This window comes from Nerophis lumbriciformis, linkage group LG02 (genome assembly GCF_033978685.3).
Source record: "Nerophis lumbriciformis linkage group LG02, RoL_Nlum_v2.1, whole genome shotgun sequence".
Lineage (NCBI taxonomy): Eukaryota > Metazoa > Chordata > Actinopteri > Syngnathiformes > Syngnathidae > Nerophis > Nerophis lumbriciformis.
This window is the reverse complement of record NC_084549.2, coordinates 43,500,732-43,521,297: the sequence shown is the minus strand read 5'-3', so window position 1 is coordinate 43,521,297 and position 20,566 is coordinate 43,500,732. Positions and strand designations below refer to the sequence as shown.

At 40.9% G+C, this 20,566-nt stretch overlaps 1 protein-coding gene across 1 annotated transcript in view; it reads right to left on the bottom strand.

Moving 5' to 3' along the window:
* LOC133608142 (neutral amino acid transporter A-like) overlaps positions 1-19,574 on the bottom strand; it is a 39,704-nt gene extending 20,130 nt beyond the window's left edge. Inside the window, exon 1 of the mRNA XM_072916333.1 lies at positions 18,974-19,574. Coding sequence (XP_072772434.1) covers positions 18,974-19,482 — 509 coding nt within the window. The 5' untranslated portion in view covers positions 19,483-19,574. The remainder of the gene's footprint in view (positions 1-18,973) is intronic.
* Positions 19,575-20,566: the final 992 nt, after the last annotated feature.

The window sequence follows — 20,566 nt, the reverse complement described above, 5'->3', positions numbered from 1 at the left end:
GTCCTAAATACGTAAATAATACATCTTATTATGAATGTGCCTGTAATAACATTACATACGTATACAGCATACTTGCCAACCTTGAGACCTCTGATTTCAGGAGGTGGGGTGGGCGTGGTCGGGGGTGGGGCGGGGGCGTGGGTGGGGCGGGGGCGTGGTTAGGGGCGTGGTTAAGAGGGGAGGAGTATATTTACAGCTAGAATTCACCAAGTCAAGTATTTCATATATATATATATACTGAATATATATATATATACTGAATATATATATATATATATATATATATATATATATATATATATATATATATATATATATATATATATATATCTAAGAAATACTTGACTTTCAGTGAATTCTAGCTATATATATATATATATATATATATATATATATATTTATTTTATTATATGTATATATGTATATATAAATAAAATAAATACTTGAATTTCAGTGTTCAATTATTTGCACATATACACACACATAACACTCATCTACTCATTGTTGAGTTAAGGGTTGAATTGTCCATCCTTGTTCTATTCTCTGTCACTATTTTTCTAACCATGCTGAACACCCTCTCTGATGATGCATTGATGTGTGGCACTCACAAAGGTGCTTTCATCAAATGCATTAGAGTCTGGAATTTTCCATCTCTCCCTAGCATGGCCCAAAACCGGTCAATCTTTGCTTCCCGAGGAAGATCTTCAGTGCCAAGCACTTGGTAGTCCACTACTTCTTCCCGGAGGCTATCCAGGTCCAATCGCAGCTGCGGCTTGGAACTTACAAGCTGTTATGAGAGTAGCGTATGTGTGTGTGTGGCCCTTTAATAGGTGAGCATGTGAGGTGAGTGACGTCAGTGAGTGTGTGGGCAAGAGAAGAGAGGGAGCGGTAGCGTGAGTGCGGGCGGGGACTAGTTTGTTTTGTGTTGGATTGGCTGTGTGCAAGCAATCAATAAAGCAAGATTTGCAACTAATCGCCGGACTCAGGCAGGAAAGGTGCAACAAAGTGTATTTCTTCATCTTACTCGTCGTCGGCGTCGCCATGGCTGTATCTTCCTCGTTCTTCTGCTTCGTCTCCTTGTTGTGTGCGCAGTTGTGCACTGCACTCTCTAAAAGCCGTATATGTTATTGATGTTATAGATGGCAGTATTGTCCTGTTTAAGAGTGTCACAACATTGCTGTTTACGGCAGACAAACTGCTTTACGGTAGACAAAAAACGTGACTGCTGCTGTTGTGTGTTGTTACCGCGCTGGGAGGACGTTAATGAAACTGCCTAACAATAAACCCACATAAGAAACCAAGAACTCGCCCTCGATCATTCTACAGTTATATCGTGATTGGGCAGGGACACTGTTTATATCGTGGGAAAGCGGACTCAGGTCCGCATGGAGCTGGAGGGAGCGTGGCCTCCAGCTCCGCCTGAATTTCGGGAGAAAATTTGTCCCGGGAGGTTTTCGGGAGAGGCGCTGAATTTCGGGAGTCTCCCGGAAAATTCGGGAGGGTTGGCAAGTATGGTATACAGCCGTGTACTGAATATATAAAACCTTGATGGAAGTTTCTGGAGGTTTTTTAGATCGCTTTATAGGTGCAATAGAGCGAATTACATTACCGCCATTGTTAGCTGACTCTTGCTCTCATTTATTTACAAATTAAAATACATAAAATAAGACAAATATATTAGTGATTGTCTTACATTTGGATTGTGCATGATAAGGCAACATTCCAAAAAAAGTGTGGTTCCCCTTAAAGTGCATTATCACTGGAGGACAAGGCCAAACAAGTTGTGACCCAGGGTGGGTCACTCTTTCATACACAGCTGTGGGCGTCTTTGTGTATCTGACCTGACTGAGCCCAGGTGAAGATCCCCCTATGACTATCTATTGGCTACCCAAAGGACTGGACATCCACATTATCTATCCATCCATCCATTTTCTACCGCTTATTCCCTTTGGGGTCGCTGGAGCCTATCTCAGCTACAATCGGGCGGAAGGCGGGGTACACCCTGGACAAGTCGCCACCTCATCGCAGGGCCAACACAGATAGACAGACAACATTCACACTCACATCCACACACTAGGGCCAATTTAGTGTTGCCAATCAACTTATCCCCAGGTGCATGTCTTTGGAGGTGGGAGGAAGCCGGAGTACCCGGAGAGAACCCACGCAGTCACGGGGAGGACATGCAAACTCCACACAGAAAGATCCCGAGCCCGGGATTGAACCCAAGACTACTCAGGACCTTTGTATTGTGAGGCAGATGCACATTATCTATTAATTCAATAATTATACGTACTCGACATCCATCCCAAAAGGGGGGTCTCTACATCTGCGGTCCCTTCCCAAGGTATGTTCTTTTTCCACAGCTGGGTTCTTTTGAGATTTTCCTTGCCCAGATGTGGGTTTAGATCAGAGGATGCCATTGTGAGTTTGTGAAGCCCTTTGAGACACTTGTGATTAAGGGCTGCATAAAAAAACTTTGATTAATGCTACACACCGAGAGCAAGCCAGTAGCAGCCATGCTAATAGCTCAACTAACCGCTAAGCTTTGAACGACACCAACAAATAAGTGCTTGGTGAAGTTTAAAAAGTCTAGATGGAAGCATGTTACAGCAGAAAGTAGGCAGCTATTAACAATAGATTAAGTAGATTAAGTATGTGGTTAAATAAGAGTCTAAAGAGAGAATGCTAAACAACAAATACGTTGTCAATACCAAAGGTAGAATCAGTATATAATTGATACCAAAGTAATTAGGTCAATATTAATATTTTGTCAAAATTATGTTTTGTTGTTTTTGTTCATGTTTACAAACTCAAGGAATAATCCCATGGACACAGGAGGAGTTTGAGTGCAAAATAAGTAATAGAGGGAAAACATATGACGGCAAAAACCAAATGATTTAAATGAGTAGTAGATAATAGTTTTTACTTTTGTTTAGTTACTGTTTACTATTGACTTTGTTTTAATAAGTTTGGTGTGATCATCGTCTATCGATCTCACTCATGATTTATTGGCATCAGAATCGACAGCATAGAACTCTGGTTGGTACAACAGTCGAATTCTCCTCACTAACATTTTCATGAGCGTATACAATGACCTGATCACTGACCGTATAACAACCTGCTTTGATCCCCTCCGCGGCTAAAGTTAAAGGAGCATATGCAGTCAACATACAGTTCGTGTTTAATCTGCTTTCACACATGATAGATGTTTTGTGGTTATTCGCATGCAATGACTGCAACAGTTTGTTCGGATGAAATAAAAATACGCACATGATAATGAAGTTAACAATACAACACATGTTGACACAAACTGACCCATGTTTTATAAAAAACATCTCCAAACAAATTCCACTGTACTTGGCTGCTTGTCTTTTTTGATAATCATTGTAAGATGCAAAGCATAACTGGTTAAAGTGTAATGTGTTTTCTTGCCATTACTTTTAATCTCCCTCTTCTTGTCCAGCATCACCATGGTCTTTCCCACAGACACCAAGCTGAAAGTGTTTTCATTGTAATCAGTAAAACACACAGAGGATTACTGGAAGCTGTGGTTTTTCCACATACAAATGTTTGTTTGGGGTAACTTTATCCCCAAGGTCACACCCCACTGAGCCAAAGAACACAACCTTTTGCCACATTTATTCCCATGGCTGGAACACATCTGAGATGTTGAGTAAACCCATGATGACTCAAACGCCGCTTCAGCTGTTTCATTTGCCACCTCTACAGTGTTCATTCGCCACTTTACGGTTCACTTACTACGCTCTCAGTGCACAAAAGCGCTCATTTTTTTTATTACAAAAAGTAACAAATTCATTTGTAGTTCTAAACATATTTGCTTTGTTTCTCATGTTTTTTGCTCACTTTTTGCAAATGTGATCTCACCAGTTAAGCGTATTTGACAACGACTTCATTACGTCATTTTTTTGTTGCAATCACTTTCCAACAAAGTCGGCATACTTGCTCAACCGCCCGTGTTGATGGGCTCATCTTTCTCACTCGTTTGAAGCTAAAATATTCCCACACAGGACATTTGGCTTTGCAATCACCTTTTTTTCTCCTAATTTTTGTTACCTCGCAGTGCTTCTAACTAGCTAGTAGCGACTAACGAGACTTTGTCCGCGCAACCTGTGAGTGTATACTAGCGGTGCCGCCTCCGCCCGCTGACACAAAGATCGTGAATGACTGACAAGAAGGTTCACAATGTTCGTTTAATTGTTCAGGTGTTAAGAGTGGTGCACAAAGTGAACTCTCTTGCGCCCTGTTTGAAAGCGAGACACGAAGAAAACAGACGGACACGGTAATTTATCAATGGCAGCAAAATGATCAAGTTCATTTTCATTTAATCGTTTGATTAATTATTTATTGACTATTGGCCCAGGCTTATTGTTGTGTGTCTTTTCTGTTTTAATATGCCAATGTTGAGAAAATGTAATTTATAAAAACATCACAGCAAGTGGTGCAGTTATGCACATTACAGTACTGTAGGTTTACAGTGGGGCTGATTATTTAGTAAATAGGTAATCTTTCAATTAGTTGGTTTGATTAATCGAGTAATCGGATAAAACACACTTTATAGCTTCAATGCGTATTTGAGAGAACATCGTTAAAATAAATATACAAATAAAATAAATACAATATTTTTCTGCTACCCAAAACATTATTTTTTTTCTAATAAACACATATCAACATTGAAATTCTGCATTAATAAAAATAAATAAGTGAACAAAATTCCTCCTCTCATGTGCGCTATATTGCATCGGCCGTACAGAAACTATGTCGACGTATTTAAAGTTCTGGGGAATTCATGTAGTCCGTTTTAATCATTTTTTTATTAGTTACACTCATCAAACAATTAATTGAAGCATCCATCCATTCCACTTGTCTGAGGTTGGGTCGCGGGGGCAGCAGCCTAAGCAGCGAAGCCCAGACTTCCCTTTCCCCAGGCACTTTGTTCAGCTCCTCCCAAGGGATCCCGAGGCGTTCCCAGGCCAGTCAGGAGACATAGTCTCCCCAACGCGTCCTGGCTCTTCCCCGTGGTCTCCTACTGGTCGGATTCTGAATAGATACCCGAACCACCTCATCTGGCTCCTCTCGATGTTGAGGAGCAGCAGCTTTACTTTGAGCTCCTCCCGAATGACAGACCTTCTCACCCTATCTCTAAGAGAGAGCCCCACCACTCTACGAAGGAAACTAATTTCAGCTGCTTTTACCCGTGATCTTGTCCTTTTGGTCATAACCCAAAGCTCATGACCGTAGGTGAGGACGGGAACGTAGATAGATCGGTAAATTGAGAGCTTTGCCTTCCTGCTTTGCTCCTTTTTCACCATGACAGATCGATACAGCGTCCGTATCACTGCAGACGGCGCACCGATCCGACTGTCAATCTCACGATCCACTCTTCCCTCACTCGAGAACAAGTAAAAAATAAGAATATGCACAAAAGGCACACAGAAAGGAACACATTCATTGTCTACTCATAGTATATACAGGACATACAGTATGTCTTTACCCAAATAAAACGTTATTACGTCCGTTATTTTGGTGTGTCTTTGAAAGGTGAATGAATACGGGGTCCCTCGGTGCACCTTGGGCATCCTCGCTTTTGTAGCTGTTTGTAGGGGCTTTATGTCGGTGGCGGGCGGCCCGCCCTGTTAGTTGCCAGCTTCACAGCGTGGGCAAACGATGGCAGTTAAGAAAAGAAGGAAAGTGTTATTAATGCTTAACGTGTCTCCGCACACCGATCATTTGTTTGGATGTGCACACCAACGTGCAAGCCATTGTGGCATTTGTTGTTGGTGAATCCGTGCAGGAACATTACCGGGTTTTGGGAAACGAGCGGGAGTGCTTCGAGAACAGCGAGGCGTGCGGTTGTGTTCCGGGGTTAAAATGTGTGCCTGTGGGTAACGCTGCAGGAGAGGAGGGCATCGATGGAGTAATGCTTTTATCGATACAGCGTCCGCATTACTGAAGACGCCGCACCAATCCGCCTGTCGATCTCACGATCCACTCTTCCCCCACTCGTGAACAAGACTCCGAGGTACTTGAACTCCTCCACTTGGAGCAAGATCTCCTTCCCAACCCGGAGATGGCACTCCACCCTTTTCCGGGAGAGAACCATGGACTCGGACTTGGAGGTGCTGATTCCCATCCCAGTCGCTTCACACTCGGCTGCGAACCGATCCAGTGAGAGCTGAAGATCTTGGCCGGAAGAAGCCATCAGGACCACATCATCTGCAAATAGCAGAGACCTAATCCTGCAGCCACCAAACCAGATACCCTCAACGCCCTGACTGCGCCTAGAAATTCTGTCCATAAAGGTTATGAACAGAATCGGTGACAAAGGGCAGCCTTGGCGGAGTCCAACCCTCACTGGAAACGTGTCCGACTTACTGCCGGCAATGCGGACCAAGCTCTGACACTGATTATAACAGAATACAATGAATTGCAAATCCTTTTCAACTTATATTCAATTGAATAGACTGCAAAGACAAGATATTTAATGTTTGAACTGAGAAACTATGTAATTTTTTGCAGATATTAGCTCATTTGGAATTTGAAGCCTGCAACATGTTTCAAAAGAGCTGGCACATGTTGCAAAAAAGAGTGAGAAAGTTGAGGAAAACTTATTTGGAACATCCCACAGGTGAACAATTGGGAACAGGTGGGTGCCATGATTGGGTATAAACGCAGCTTCCATGAAATGCTCAGTCATTCACAAACAAGGATGGGGCGAGGGTCACCACTTTGTGAACAAATGCGTGAGCAAATTGTCAAACAGTTTAAGAACAACACTTCTCAATGAGCTATTGCATGGACGCTCCTGCTTATTTTAGCAAGACAATGCCAAGCCACATTCTGCACGTGCTACAACAGTGTGGCTTCGTAGTAAAAGAGTGCGGGTACTAGATTGGCCTGCCTATAGTCTAGACATTTTACCATGAATTGATTAACAATATATATATAAACAAGTTGAAAAACTTATTTGGGTGTTACCATTTAGTGGTCAATTGTACGGAATATGTACTGCTGTGCAATCTACTTATAAACGTTTCAATCAGTCAATCAAAACCTGTCTCCCTTTGAAAATGTGTGGCGCATTATGAAGCATCAAATACGACAACAGAAACCCCGGACTGTTGAACATCAAGCAAGAATGGGAAATAATTCCACCTGAAAAACTTCAAAAATGTGTCTTCTCAGTTCCTAAACGTTTACGGAGTGTTGTTAAAAGGAAAGGCCATGCAACACAGTGGTAAAAATGCCCCTGTGCCAACTTTTTTGCAATGTGTTGGTGCCACTAAATTCTATGTTAATGATTATTTGCCAAAAAAATTAGGTTTCTCAGTTCGAACATTAAATATCTTGTCTTTGCAGTCTATTCAATTGAATATAAGTTGAAAAGGATTTGCAAATTATTGTATTTGGTTTTTATTTACGAATTACACAACGTGCCAACTTCACTGGTTTTGGGTTTTGTATGTTCTTGACCAAAAATCACTCCATATTCTCTACTGCTTGCTAGTGTTACCATATCTGAGTTATTGTGTAGAAATATGGGGAAACAACTACAAATGTGCATGTCATTCACTAACGACGTTACAAAAAAGATAAATTGCAATAATACATAATGTGGGATATAGAGAACATACAAACTCTTTATTTATTGAATAAAAAATATTGAAATTTAACGACTTGGTGCATTTGCAAAGAGCAAAAATTATATACAAAGCAAACTATACCGGAGTCTTTGTTTTTTTCCTTTTTATAGAGGTATTTGATCTGAAGCAACAAAATATAAAACAAAACTTTTTTTTTTTTTATCAAACTAATCGATCGTTTCAGCCCTAAACTACTGTACTACAGGCAGCTTAGCTTAGCATAAGATGCATATCCAAACATGTTTGCTCAAGTAATGCTGGGAAGAGCAGTCCACCTGTTGCAGAGAAAACCATCAATTGCTGACTAAATGGGTATGTGTAGTTAGGACTAAACAGTTGTTAAGGTAAAAATAGACCCTTTTCCAACAGCTGTCACGGTGGGAATTTGTTATCAGACAGCTTCTCTGCATTTTGTGAGGTACTGTTTACATTAAAAAGGGACTTATGATGTTTTCTGACTTATAAATGTTGTTAGAATGCTTGATACTTGCATTAAACAATGCCTGAGCATCAAATCATAAAATGTATTCTTTGGCTGCACAATTAATTCACATCAAATCAACATTGAGGTTTCATTAGTGCGGTAACGTAACCGCAAGAGGCTGCGGGGTTTTTTTTCTCATTTGAGTGACAGACATGTTCGCTAATCAGAACTGTTGAGCCCTGCGTTTCTTTGTTTGTGGCTTCAAACAGGTAGAAAGAGGTTTCACTCTTAGCACCTGTGTGTTTATTTAACAGTAGAATCGACTAAAGGCAGTGAACCCTCTTTCCAAATATGGACAATCTTTGTCTTGGTGAGTGTAGAGCGAGAGCACACAAACACACACACACACCAAAAGCACGGACAGAGAGCATTGCGACTCGCTGGTGAAAAGTTCCACAAAGTAACAAAAATGAGGAGGAAAACAAAATATTATAAAGCAAATGTCCCGTTGTGGTAATATTTCAGCTTCAAATCGGATGGGCAATATGAGCCCATCAACACAGACGAACGAGCGAAAATGCTGTGATCACGTGATGGCAACAAACAAAAAGACAACTATTTTATGATTTTAAGTATTTACTTAACTTAATTTTTTGCTTACATGAATGAGTCAATTTTATTATATTTGTTTTTTATTTAGGATAAAGTTATTTGCCTTCTAAATACATCCATCCATCCATCCATCTTCTTCCGCTTATCCGAGGTCGGGTCGCGGGGGCAGCAGCTTAAGCAGGGAAGCCCAGACTTCCCTCTCCCCAGCCACTTCGTCCAGCTCTTCCTGTGGGACCCCGAGGCGTTCCCAGGCCAGCCGGGAGACATAGTCTTCCCAACGTGTCCTGGGTCTTCCCCGCGGCCTCCTACCGGTGGGACGTGCCCTAAACACCTCCCTAGGGAGGCGTTCGGGTGGCATCCTGACCAGATGCCCGAACCACCTCATCTGGCTCCTCTCGATGTGGAGGAGCAGCGGCTTTAATTTGAGCTCCTCCCGGATGGCAGAGCTTCTCACCCTATCTCTAAGGGAGAGCCCCGCCACCCGGCGGAGGAAACTCATTTCGGTCATAACCCAAAGCTCATGACCATAGGTGAGGATGGGAACGTAGATCGACCGGTAAATTGAGAGCTTTGCCTTCCGGCTCAGCTCCTTCTTCACCACAACGGATCGATACAGCGTCCGCATTACTGAAGACGCCGCACCGATCCGCCTGTCGATCTCACGATCCACTCTTCCCCCACTCGTGAACAAGACTCCGAGGTACTTGAACTCCTCCACTTGGGGCAAGATCTCCTCCCCAACCCGGAGATGGCACTCCACCCTTTTCCGGGCGAGAACCATGGACTCGGACTTGGAGGTGCTGATTCTCATCCCAGTCGCTTCACACTCAGCTGCGAACCGATCCAGTGAGAGCTGAAGATCCTGGCCAGATGAAGCCATCAGGACCACATCATCTGCAAAAAGCAGAGACCTAATCCTGCAGCCACCAAACCAGATCCCCTCAACGCCTTGACTGCGCCTAGAAATTCTGTCCATAAAAGTTATGAACAGAATCGGTGACAAAGGGCAGCCTTGGCGGAGTCCAACCCTCACTGGAAACGTGTCCGACTTACTACCGGCAATGCGGACCAAGCTCTGGCACTGATCATACAGGGAGCGGACTGCCACAATCAGACAGTCCGATACCCCGTACTCTCTGAGCACTCCCCACAGGACTTCCCGAGGGACACGGTCGAATGCCTTCTCCAAGTCCACAAAACACATGTAGACTGGTTGGGCAAACTCCCATGCACCCTCAAGGACCCTGCCGAGAGTATAGAGCTGGTCTACAGTTCCACGACCAGGACGAAAACCACACTGTTCCTCCTGAATCCGAGGTTCGACTATCCGGCGTAGCCTCCTCTCCAGTACACCTGAATAGACCTTACCGGGAAGGCTGAGGAGTGTGATCCCACGATAGTTAGAACACACCCTCCGGTTCCCCTTCTTAAAGAGAGGAACCACCACCCCGGTCTGCCAATCCAGAGGTACCGCCCCCGATGTCCACGCGATGCTGCAGAGTCTTGTCAACCAAGACAGCCCCACAGCATCCAGAGCCTTAAGGAACTCCGGGCGGATCTCATCTACCCCCGGGGCCCTGCCACCGAGGAGCTTTTTAACTACCTCAGCAACCTCAGCCCCAGAAATAGGAGAGCCCACCACAGACTCCCCAGGCACTGCTTCCTCATAGGAAGACGTGTTGGTGGGATTGAGGAGGTCTTCGAAGTATTCCCTCCACCGATCCACAACATCCGCAGTCGAGGTCAGCAGAACACCATCCTCACCATACACGGTGTTGATAGTGCACTGCTTCCCCTTCCTGAGGCGGCGGATGGTGGACCAGAATTGCTTCGAAGCCGTCCGGAAGTCGTTTTCCATGGCCTCACCGAACTCCTCCCATGTCCGAGTTTTTGCCTCTGCGACCGCTGAAGCCGCACACCGCTTGGCCTGTCGGTACTTGTCCGCTGCCTCAGGAGTCCTATGAGCCAAAAGAACCCGATAGGACTCCTTCTTCAGCTTGACGGCATCCCTCACCGCCGGTGTCCACCAACGGGTTCTAGGATTACCGCCAAGACAAGCACCAACTACCTTGCGGCCACAGCTCCAATCAGCCGCCTCGACAATAGAGGCGCGGAACATGGTCCATTCGGACTCAATGTCCAGCACCTCCCTCGTGACATGTTCAAAGTTCTTCCGGAGGTGGGAATTGAAACTCTCTCTGACAGGAGACTCTGCCAGACGTTCCCAGCAAACCCTCACAATGCGTTTGGGCCTGCCAGGTCTGTCCGGCATCCTCCCCCACCATCGCAGCCAACTCACCACCAGGTGGTGATCGGTAGAAAGCTCCGCCCCTCTCTTCACCCGAGTGTCCAAAACATGAGGCCGCAAATCCGATGACACAACTACAAAGTCGATCATGGAACTGCGGCCTAGGGTGTCCTGGTGCCAAGTGCACATATGGACACCCTTATGTTTGAACATGGTGTTTGTTATTGACAATCTGTGACGAGCACAAAAGTCCAATAACAAAACACCACTCGGATTCAGATCCGGGCGGCCATTCTTCCCAATCACGCCTCTCCAGGTTTCACTGTCGCTGCCAACATGAGCATTGAAGTCTCCCAGTAGAACGAGGGAATCACCCGGGGGCGCACTCTCAAGTACTCCCTCTAGTGAATCCAAAAAGGGTGGGTACTCTGAGCTAAATACTACTAAATACAGTACAATGGTAAACATTTCTACAGTAAGTACAAAGTGCATATCCTTTTAAATGGTTACTTGCATTATTGTATACTAAAAGTACATTATAAACAGTGTATAGTTTTTATTGATAATTTCTTCAGTTAAAGAGCATGATATAGACAGAAGCTCTGAGTCTGTCTGCTCAAAGCCAAATATTTTTTTTAAGTAAATTATTGCATATTGTTCTAATGTGTGGTACCTTGAGACAAGAATATGTTGACAGTCTAAAAGTAACATGTCTTCCTTCACTTGTTATTTTTGGAGTTTCATGCATTTGTCCAAAAACAAAAATCGCAAATCTAATCGCAATCACATTTTTGGAGATAAAAATCGCAATTAGGTTGCAGCCCTAGTTCAGTCATTTGGGTGTGAACTTGCACGCAGTTTTGAATGACTCAGACCGCTAATTTGTAACAGTGTGGAATCAGTGACATTAAAGATTGTCGGACGTACTTATGTGGTCATTCTGGACATGCCGTTTTGGCAAACCCCCTGCCCCTTTTTCGTACATTCCTTCTTGTTTCATGCCATTCTGCCTGCTTTATGTCTATAAAATAATTACTACAATAGAAAGAGGATTCATATGGCTCCATTTGTCAGTTTACCTGACACATGAAACGTGAGGAATTGGGGACGTATGCTATCAACTTTAGCCGTCAGATGGCCGTAGAGTGTTGAATATCATAAAATCTATTTAGTGGCGATTCCAACTTTGTAATGAAAACTACAACTAAGATGCACATTACAATCATTCAACTGGTGCGTAATAGGTAAAATACTTACAGTATTAACACACTCAGGGCACAAAAAAACAAAAGCGCACACCATAAACTTTACACTAATGCCATCTGACGTCTTGGACTTGTAACTGTAACAGCAATTTGGTGTCATACCTGCAAATGAGACTCAGAAATGTGATAATGAAACAAGACACAACAAATAAACAGCAGTTATCATAATCAGCTCATTTTTAAATGGTGCTTTTAAAAAATAGATGTTATTATCAAAAACAATTGCTATATATTAACACTCACAAATGTACTGATAATTGGCACTGTTGATTACCGGTATCAATTCCTAAGTACCGGGAATTGGTACCGTAACATAGGGCTGGGCCTATAAAACGATATCAACAAATATTGCGACAGACACGTAATCGATATCAATTAAAAAATGTGTTCGATAAAACGTTCGATATAAAGAAGTCTGTTCCTATTTAGATGCACGGAAAAAACAGGTAAGAAATAAAGTGCAGGACTGTATATGTAACTTAAATAACAAAATATAATAAAATTGCTACTTTAAGAGAATAATTTGGTCCAATAAAATTTGAATAATAATTACTGCATAACATACATTAATTTCCATACTTAAAAAAGACTAACAGACTAAATTAAATGTTAAACAGACCACGTAACTTCCTGGCACTAAACCAGAAAAAAATTGTTCTTCTCAGGTTTCTCTTAGTTTACATTTTGTCAGATGGCATTAGTGTAAAGTTTATGGTGTTTATTGTGATTTTAGAATGTTGTTTACTTTGATTGTGTGTTCCATTGCTTTGTAAATATTTGCTTTCCTTTCGACTTTGATAGTTGAGGGGATTATAATCAGAGGAAGATTACGTTTAAAAAAATAAAATAAAAAAGTTAACATTCATGTATTTTTCTTCTGTTCCATATTTCCCATAGGTCATAAAAAATATTGATATTTATCAATGTCAACCAACATTTAAAAAAACGTATACATGATACCGTTTTCAGCCATATCGCCCATCCCGACTATCGGTTTAAATGGTATATGCAATATACAAATGTTGGTAAAAGCAGCTTTTTTGCTGCAGCTCTGTAGCGATCTGAGAGTGGGCACGTGTACCTAATGTTGTGACCTGTAAATGAAGGTTAATTTGTGCCTGTAATACAAAAGCTATATTTTGACACTGAATTTATGTAACTGAATATTTTGCATTTTAATTTTACGAAATTATTTTTTTTACATACAATTATGGTGACAATTCCATTGTAAAAAAAAATGAAGTGTTTTAAAATTTAGTGTAAAAATATACAATGCTGAAAAATTCAGTGTGAAAAAAGTTGCTGCTTCAAAACGCAAGAATTACTTCTGGTAAATTAAGACTGAAGCAATTGATCCTGTCTCAGAACTAGCCAATGAGGTGTTAAGTTTCAAGTCACGTGACACGGGTCTTGCAAATCAGCATAAAAAAAAGCAGTTAACTGGGCCACCTGGGCATAATACAACATAATTAACATTTCAACGTGGCCTGCTGGATATATTCAAACTGTAGAAAGGATTCCAATGGTTAGAATTAGCACTTTTGAGGGACATTGATACAAAGTTTTACTTCATGCAGACCAGGAATGAACCGGGTGGGCGAGGCTTGTTTACAAAGAAAAAAAGCCTGATAGCGAGTATCAGACAGAGGCAGATTTCTACAACAAAGTTCTGCAGTACATTGATATTATATCGAATAAGTGGAGGTTTTTTAACCTTTACGTTTATGTTTTGCTGTGTTTGTTTCATCTTTGTTGTTTTTGCTTGATTATAAAAGATGTCGATCAGGGAGGTTGTCTCCAATAGAGGAGCAACGTTCATATATTTTAAATATTCAGTGTTTTATTCTTCATTGTTAGTACTGTAAAGCCCACATTCTACTATATTTTTATGTACATTCTGAGTGTCTTATTCAATGTGTCTTATTTAACTAAACAAACCATCTCAAAAAAGGAATACACTTTAGTTTTTTACTGAACTATAAGAGTCAGAATGTACATAAAAATATAGAATGTGGGATTTACAATACTGACTATTAACAATGAAAAACTGAAGATTGAGAATAAATGAAGGTTGCTCCTTTATTGCAGACCACCTTCTTGATTGACATATTTTAATAAAAGATGATTGTTTGATTATAAAATAGTTTTATAATCAAACAAAAACAACAAAGATGCAACAAACACGGCGAAACAAACGCCAAGGGTTAAAAATGATCTACTTATTCAATATAATATCACTGTCCCCGCCCACTTTGTTCGTGCCTGGTCTGCATGAAGTAAAACTTTGTATCGATGTCACTCAAAAGTGCTAATTCTAACCATTGGAATCCTTTCTATAGTTGAAACTAGGGTTGTACGGTATACCGGTATTGGTATAGTACCGCGATACTACTAATGAATCATATTCGATACTATACCGCCGCTAAAAAGTACCGGTGCTTGGTACTTGTTACTACTTGGTATCGGATTGATACCTAAATTTGTGGTATCATCCAAAACTAATGTAAAGTATCAAACAACAGAAGAATAAGTGATTATTACATTTTAACAGAAGTGTAGATAGAACATCTTAAAAGAGAAAATAACCAGATATTAACAGTAAATCAATAAAGTAGTATCTATCTATCTAAATGAACAAGTAGATTAATAATTAATTATCTACCACTTGTCCTTAATAATGCTGACAAAATAATAGAATGCTAAATTACACAATATATTACTGCATACATCAACAGACTAAATTAGGAGCCTTTGTTTGCTTACTTACTACTAAAAGACAAGTTGTCTTGTATGTTCACTATTTTATTTAAGGACAAACTTGCAATAAGAAACATATGTTTAATGTACCCTAAGATTTTTTCGTTAAAATAAAGCCAATACTGCAATTTTTTTGTGGTCCACTTTATTTAGAAAAGTACCGAAAAGTATCGAAAAGTATTGAAATACATTTTGGTATCGGTACCAAAATATTGGTATTGGGACAACACTAGTTGGAACATAATCAGCTAATTATGTATGCATGTTAATTATGTTGTATTATGCCCAAGTGGCCCAGTTAACTGCCTTTTTTATCCTGTTTTGCAAGACCCGTGTCACATGACTTTAAACTTGACACCTCATTGGCTGGTTCTGAGACAGAATCGATTGCTTCAGTCTTAATTTACCGGAAGTGGGTGCTGCTTTTTGAAGCAGCAAATTTTTTGACATTGAATTTTTCAGCACTGAATTTTTTACACTCAATTTTTAAACACTCAATTTTTGTTACACTCTATTTCTAAACACTCAATTGTTTTTACACTCAATTTTTGTTACACTCAATTTTTGTTACACTCAATTTTTATTACACTCAATTTTTAAACACTCAATTGTTTTTACACCCAATTTTAGTTACACTCAATTTTTGTTACACTCAATGTTTATTATACACTCAACTTTACACACTAAAAATTTTTACACTCAAGTTTTAAACAAGTTTTAAACACTCAAATTTTAAACTCTCAATTTTTGTTACACTCAATTTTTAAACACTCAATGTTTATACACAATTTTTTACACTCAAATTTTAAACACTGAATTTAAAAAAACTGGATTTTTTTTTTTAATTAAATTGTCAGCACAATTTGATGTAAAAAAAACTCAGTTCACAAAATTCAAACGCAAAATATTCATGTCAAAAAATATACTTTTGTAATAAAGACACAAATTAACCACCTGTGACTCTGTTTGTGCAGTTTATTTTTCACCATGACGGAAAAAATAGCAGTGATGTTCGTGTTCAAGATATATACAGGTATTTATCAAATGTTTTAGATATAAATTAGAATCATCCCTATAAAGAAAAAAACTGTCTCTGTCTTGCTAAAGCTATACCTTATTGCTATTTCTTGACTTTTGCATTTTTTTTAGTACATTGCCTAAAGCAGGGGGTGTCAAACGTAAGGCCCGGGGGCCGGATCAGGACGCAAACAGGTGTTATCCGGCCCGCGGGATGGGTTTGCTAAGTATAAAAATGAGCCGAAATGTTTGAATGAAAGAAACTGCTGTTCTAAATGTGTCCATTAGATGTCGCAATAGCAATTATTTGTATATTTGTAGATTATGCTACATATGTACCATTTTTTTCGGATTATAAATCGCACCGGCCGAAAATGCATAATAAAGAAGGAAAAATATATATATAAGTCGCACTAGAGTATAAATCGCATTTTTTGGGGAAATTTATTTGAAAAAATCCAAAACCAAAAATAGACATTTGAAAGGCAATGTAAAATAAATAAAGAATAGTGAATAACAGGCTGAATAAGTGTATGTTATATGAGGCATAAATAACCAACTGAGAACGTGCCTGGTATGTTAACGTAACATATTATGGTAAGAGTCATTCAAATAACTATAACATATAGAACATGCTATACGTTTACCAAACAATCTGTCACTCCTAATCGTTAATCTCAGCTTTTATAAATTACCGCCAATGTTGAAATGATCAATTTTCATAGGTACGGAAGTAGTAGCAGGTAGCATCTTTTTTTTCACAATGCACTTCTGCCATGACCCGCCCCTGCCAAATTTGTATTGGTTGACGTGTGTGTGTGACGATTGCTGATATACGTATAGTCTCTTACGTGAATGAGATAAATAATATTTGATATTTTACGGTAATGTGTTAATAATTTCACACATAAGTCGCTCCAGAGTATAAATCGCACCCCCGGCCAAACTATGAAAAAAACTGATTATAATTCGAAAAATACGGTACAAAAAATTAACCACATGATGTTAGTGCACCAGTAGAGGAAAATGAGCAAACTATACAAATAGTAATAAATAAATGATAAATGGGTTATACTTGTATAGCGCTTTTCTACCTTCAAGGTACTCAAAGCGCTTTGATAGTATTTCCACATTCACCCATTCACACACACATTCACACACTGATGGCGGGAGCTGCCATGCAAGGCGCTAACCAGCAGCCATCAGGAGCAAGGGGTGAAGTGTCTTGCCCAAGGACACAACGGACGTGACTAGGATGGTAGAAGGTGGGGATTGAACCCCAGTAACCAGCAACCCTCCGATTGCTGGCACGGCCACTCTACCAACTTCGCCACGCAAATAGTAGGGCTGTGAATCTTTGGGTGTCCCACGATTCGATTCAATATCGATTCTTGCGGTCACGATTCGATTCAAAATCGATTTTTTTTTTCAATTCAACACGATTCTTGATTCAAAAACGATATTTTTCCGATTCAAAAGGATTCTCTATTCATTCAATACATAGGATTTCAGCAGGATCTACCCCAGTCTGCTGACATGCAAGCAGAGTAGTAGATTTTTGTAAAAAGGACAATGTTTTATCAACTGATTGCAATAATGTAAATGTGTTTTAACTATTAAATGAACCAAAAATATGACTTATTTTATCTTTGTGAAAATATTGGACACAGTGTGTTGTCAAGCTTATGAGATGCGATGCAAGTGTAAGCCACTGTGACATTATTGTTCTTTTTTTTTAATGTTTATAAATGTCTAATGATAATGTCAATGAGGGATTTTTAATCACTGCTATGTTGAAATTGTAACTAATATTGATACTGTTGTTGATAATCATTTCTGTTTCACTACTTTTGGTTTGTTCTGTGTCGTGTTTGTGTCTCCTCTCAATTGCTCTGTTTATTGCAGTTCTGAGTGTTGCTGGGTCGGGTTTGGAATTGGATTGCATTGTTATGGTATTGCTGTGTATTGTTTTGTTGGATTGATTAATTAAAATTTTAAAAAAATAAAATAAAATAAAAAAAATTTAAATGAAAAAAAATCAACAACAAAAAAAATCGATTTTTAAAAAATGAGAATCGATTCTGCATCGGGATCTTTCTGTGTGGAGTTTGCATGTTCTCCCCGTGACTGCGTGGGTTCCCGCCGGGTACTCCGGCTTCCTCCCACCTCCAAAGACATGCACCTGGGGATAGGTTGATTGGCAACACTAAATGGTCCCTAGTGTGTGAATGTGAGTGTGAATGTTGTCTGTCTATCTGTGTTGGCCCTGCGAGTCCAGGGTGTACCCCTCCTTCCACTCGATTGTAGCTGAGATAGGCTCCAGCGCCCCCCGCGACCCCGAAGGGAATAAGCGGTAGAAAATGGATGGATGGATTCTGAATCGCACAACGTGAGAATCGCGATTCGAATTCGAATACATTTTTTTCCCACACCCCTAATAAATAGCATACTGTAATTTGATTTTTATATATTTTTTTATCTTGATAGATTGAAAATAAACACCAATGAGTTGATGAACATTATCACACAATTTCTTCAGAAAGTATAAATAACGACAAATAAAGATAGAATACTATTAACCGTAAGTGTAAAAAAAAAAAACGTTATGATTTGTACATTTTCAGAATGTGCTTGTTCTATTTTTAAACAAAGAAAACAATCCGAAGTTGTCTTTATTTTTAAGTTATCGTGCTGTGATTTCACCCGTCTGGCCCACTCGGAAGTAGATTTTTCTCCATGTGGCCCCCCAATCTAAAATGAGTTTGACACACCTGTCCTAAAGAGTTCAAATATTGAGAAGTGTGTTTCAAACGATCACGTGGTTTTGTCACACACTGCAAGGCTGCACTGACCTGCTCTCCACTGAATCAATGTGACCTCTGACCTTTCCGTGCCTTCAAACAAGTGCACAACCGGCGACACTAATTGAGCTTTGGCGACTTACAAAGTAAAAGTATTTGGCTTGGGGGAAAAAAAGTGGCGTTTTTACCTGGCCAGGTCCAGAAACGAGTCCGCGGTCTCCTTATCGTTGCTGATGCTCTCCAGACCGAGCGTGTTGGTGTTGAGCGAGCCCGCGCCCACGCCGGGTTTGATGATGAACGCCAAGGCGACGCCGATGCCAGAAGCGATGAGCGTGGTGACCAGGAAGTAGCCCACCGCGATGCCGCCCAGTTTGCCCAGGGAGCGCGTGTCCAGGCTGGCGGCGCCGGACACGAGGCTGCAGACCACCAGAGGCAGGATGATCATCTTCAGCATGCGGAGCAGCATCTCGCCCGGGAAGGCGAAGTAGGTCACCTGCGCCTTGGTCAGCTCCATGTGGCGGACCGTCATGCCCAGCCCCACGCCCACCGCAACCCCCGACACCGTCATGAGGACCAGCAGGTTCTTGCCCAGGAACGCCAGCAGCTTCTCCTTCGCGCTCCTGTGGGCTTCTTTCTCCGAGGGCCGCTCGGCAGCAGCAGACATGGCGTGGCCGTTAATTTCGCTCTTTTTCTCCATTTTGGTTAGAATGTGAGGAAAAAGGGTCCGAGAGCGAAGACCACAATGTTCTCTCAGGGCAGCGCGTGGCTTGAGTGAGACGCCCGCGCGAGGGCTGGAGCCGGCGTGACCACGTGACGGTGAGCCAACTATCGATAACATCGATATCGGAACTAGTGTCAGTATCAAATCGGTACAAGCATGAGAAGATCGATATTTTTTAGTTCTCCTCTGTTTTTTCCCCCTCTTTTTTAAACAACTGTTGTTTCTTGGGATTTATTTTTCATTTTGTTTTTTTGCGGGCTAAATTTGAGGCCGAAGCAGAATTTTTTTTAAAGTTAAAAAGTAGAGATATCCGATAATATCGGCCTGAAATGCGTTAAAATGTAATATCGGAAATTATCGGTATCGTTTTACTTTATTTGATTTTGATTTTTTTTTAATTATTAAATCAACATAAAAAACACAAGATACACTTACAATTAGTGCACCAACCCAAAAAACCTTCCTCCCCCATTCACACTCATTCACAGGGGCGCCGCTAGGGATTTTGGGCCCCATGAAAAGAATCTTTACAGGGCCCCCAACACAGTGTCATTATTTTTTCTGTATTATAATTTCATCATCTTTAGGGGCCTCTCTGGGATCCCCTCCATCATGGGCCCCTAGAATCCGTCTCCTTTACCCCCCCCTTTTCGGCGCCCCTGCTCATTCACACTCATTCACACAAAAGGGTTGTTTCTTTCTGTTATTAATATTCTGGTTCCTACATTATATATCAATATTGTTAAGGTGTTTGAGCTTCGTGGAGTTCTTTTCTGCGTGTACATAAACGACACTTTCATCGAGTCTGATCAACGTCCTCTCACACGAGGATACTTTATTATTCTTCTTCTCTGTGTAACACAACACACAACACAGCAGAGCGCCCCAAGAGGGGAACATGCGCTATAACATCCAACCTTTGAACAAAGATACACAGTACTACACAGAGCAAGAGCGCAGATCAATCTTAACACCCCCACTCGCTATTAGCTCACTGTGTTAAACCAATTTTTAAACAATACCTCAAGAACATCTTCTATCATCCTGTTTTGTTAAGATC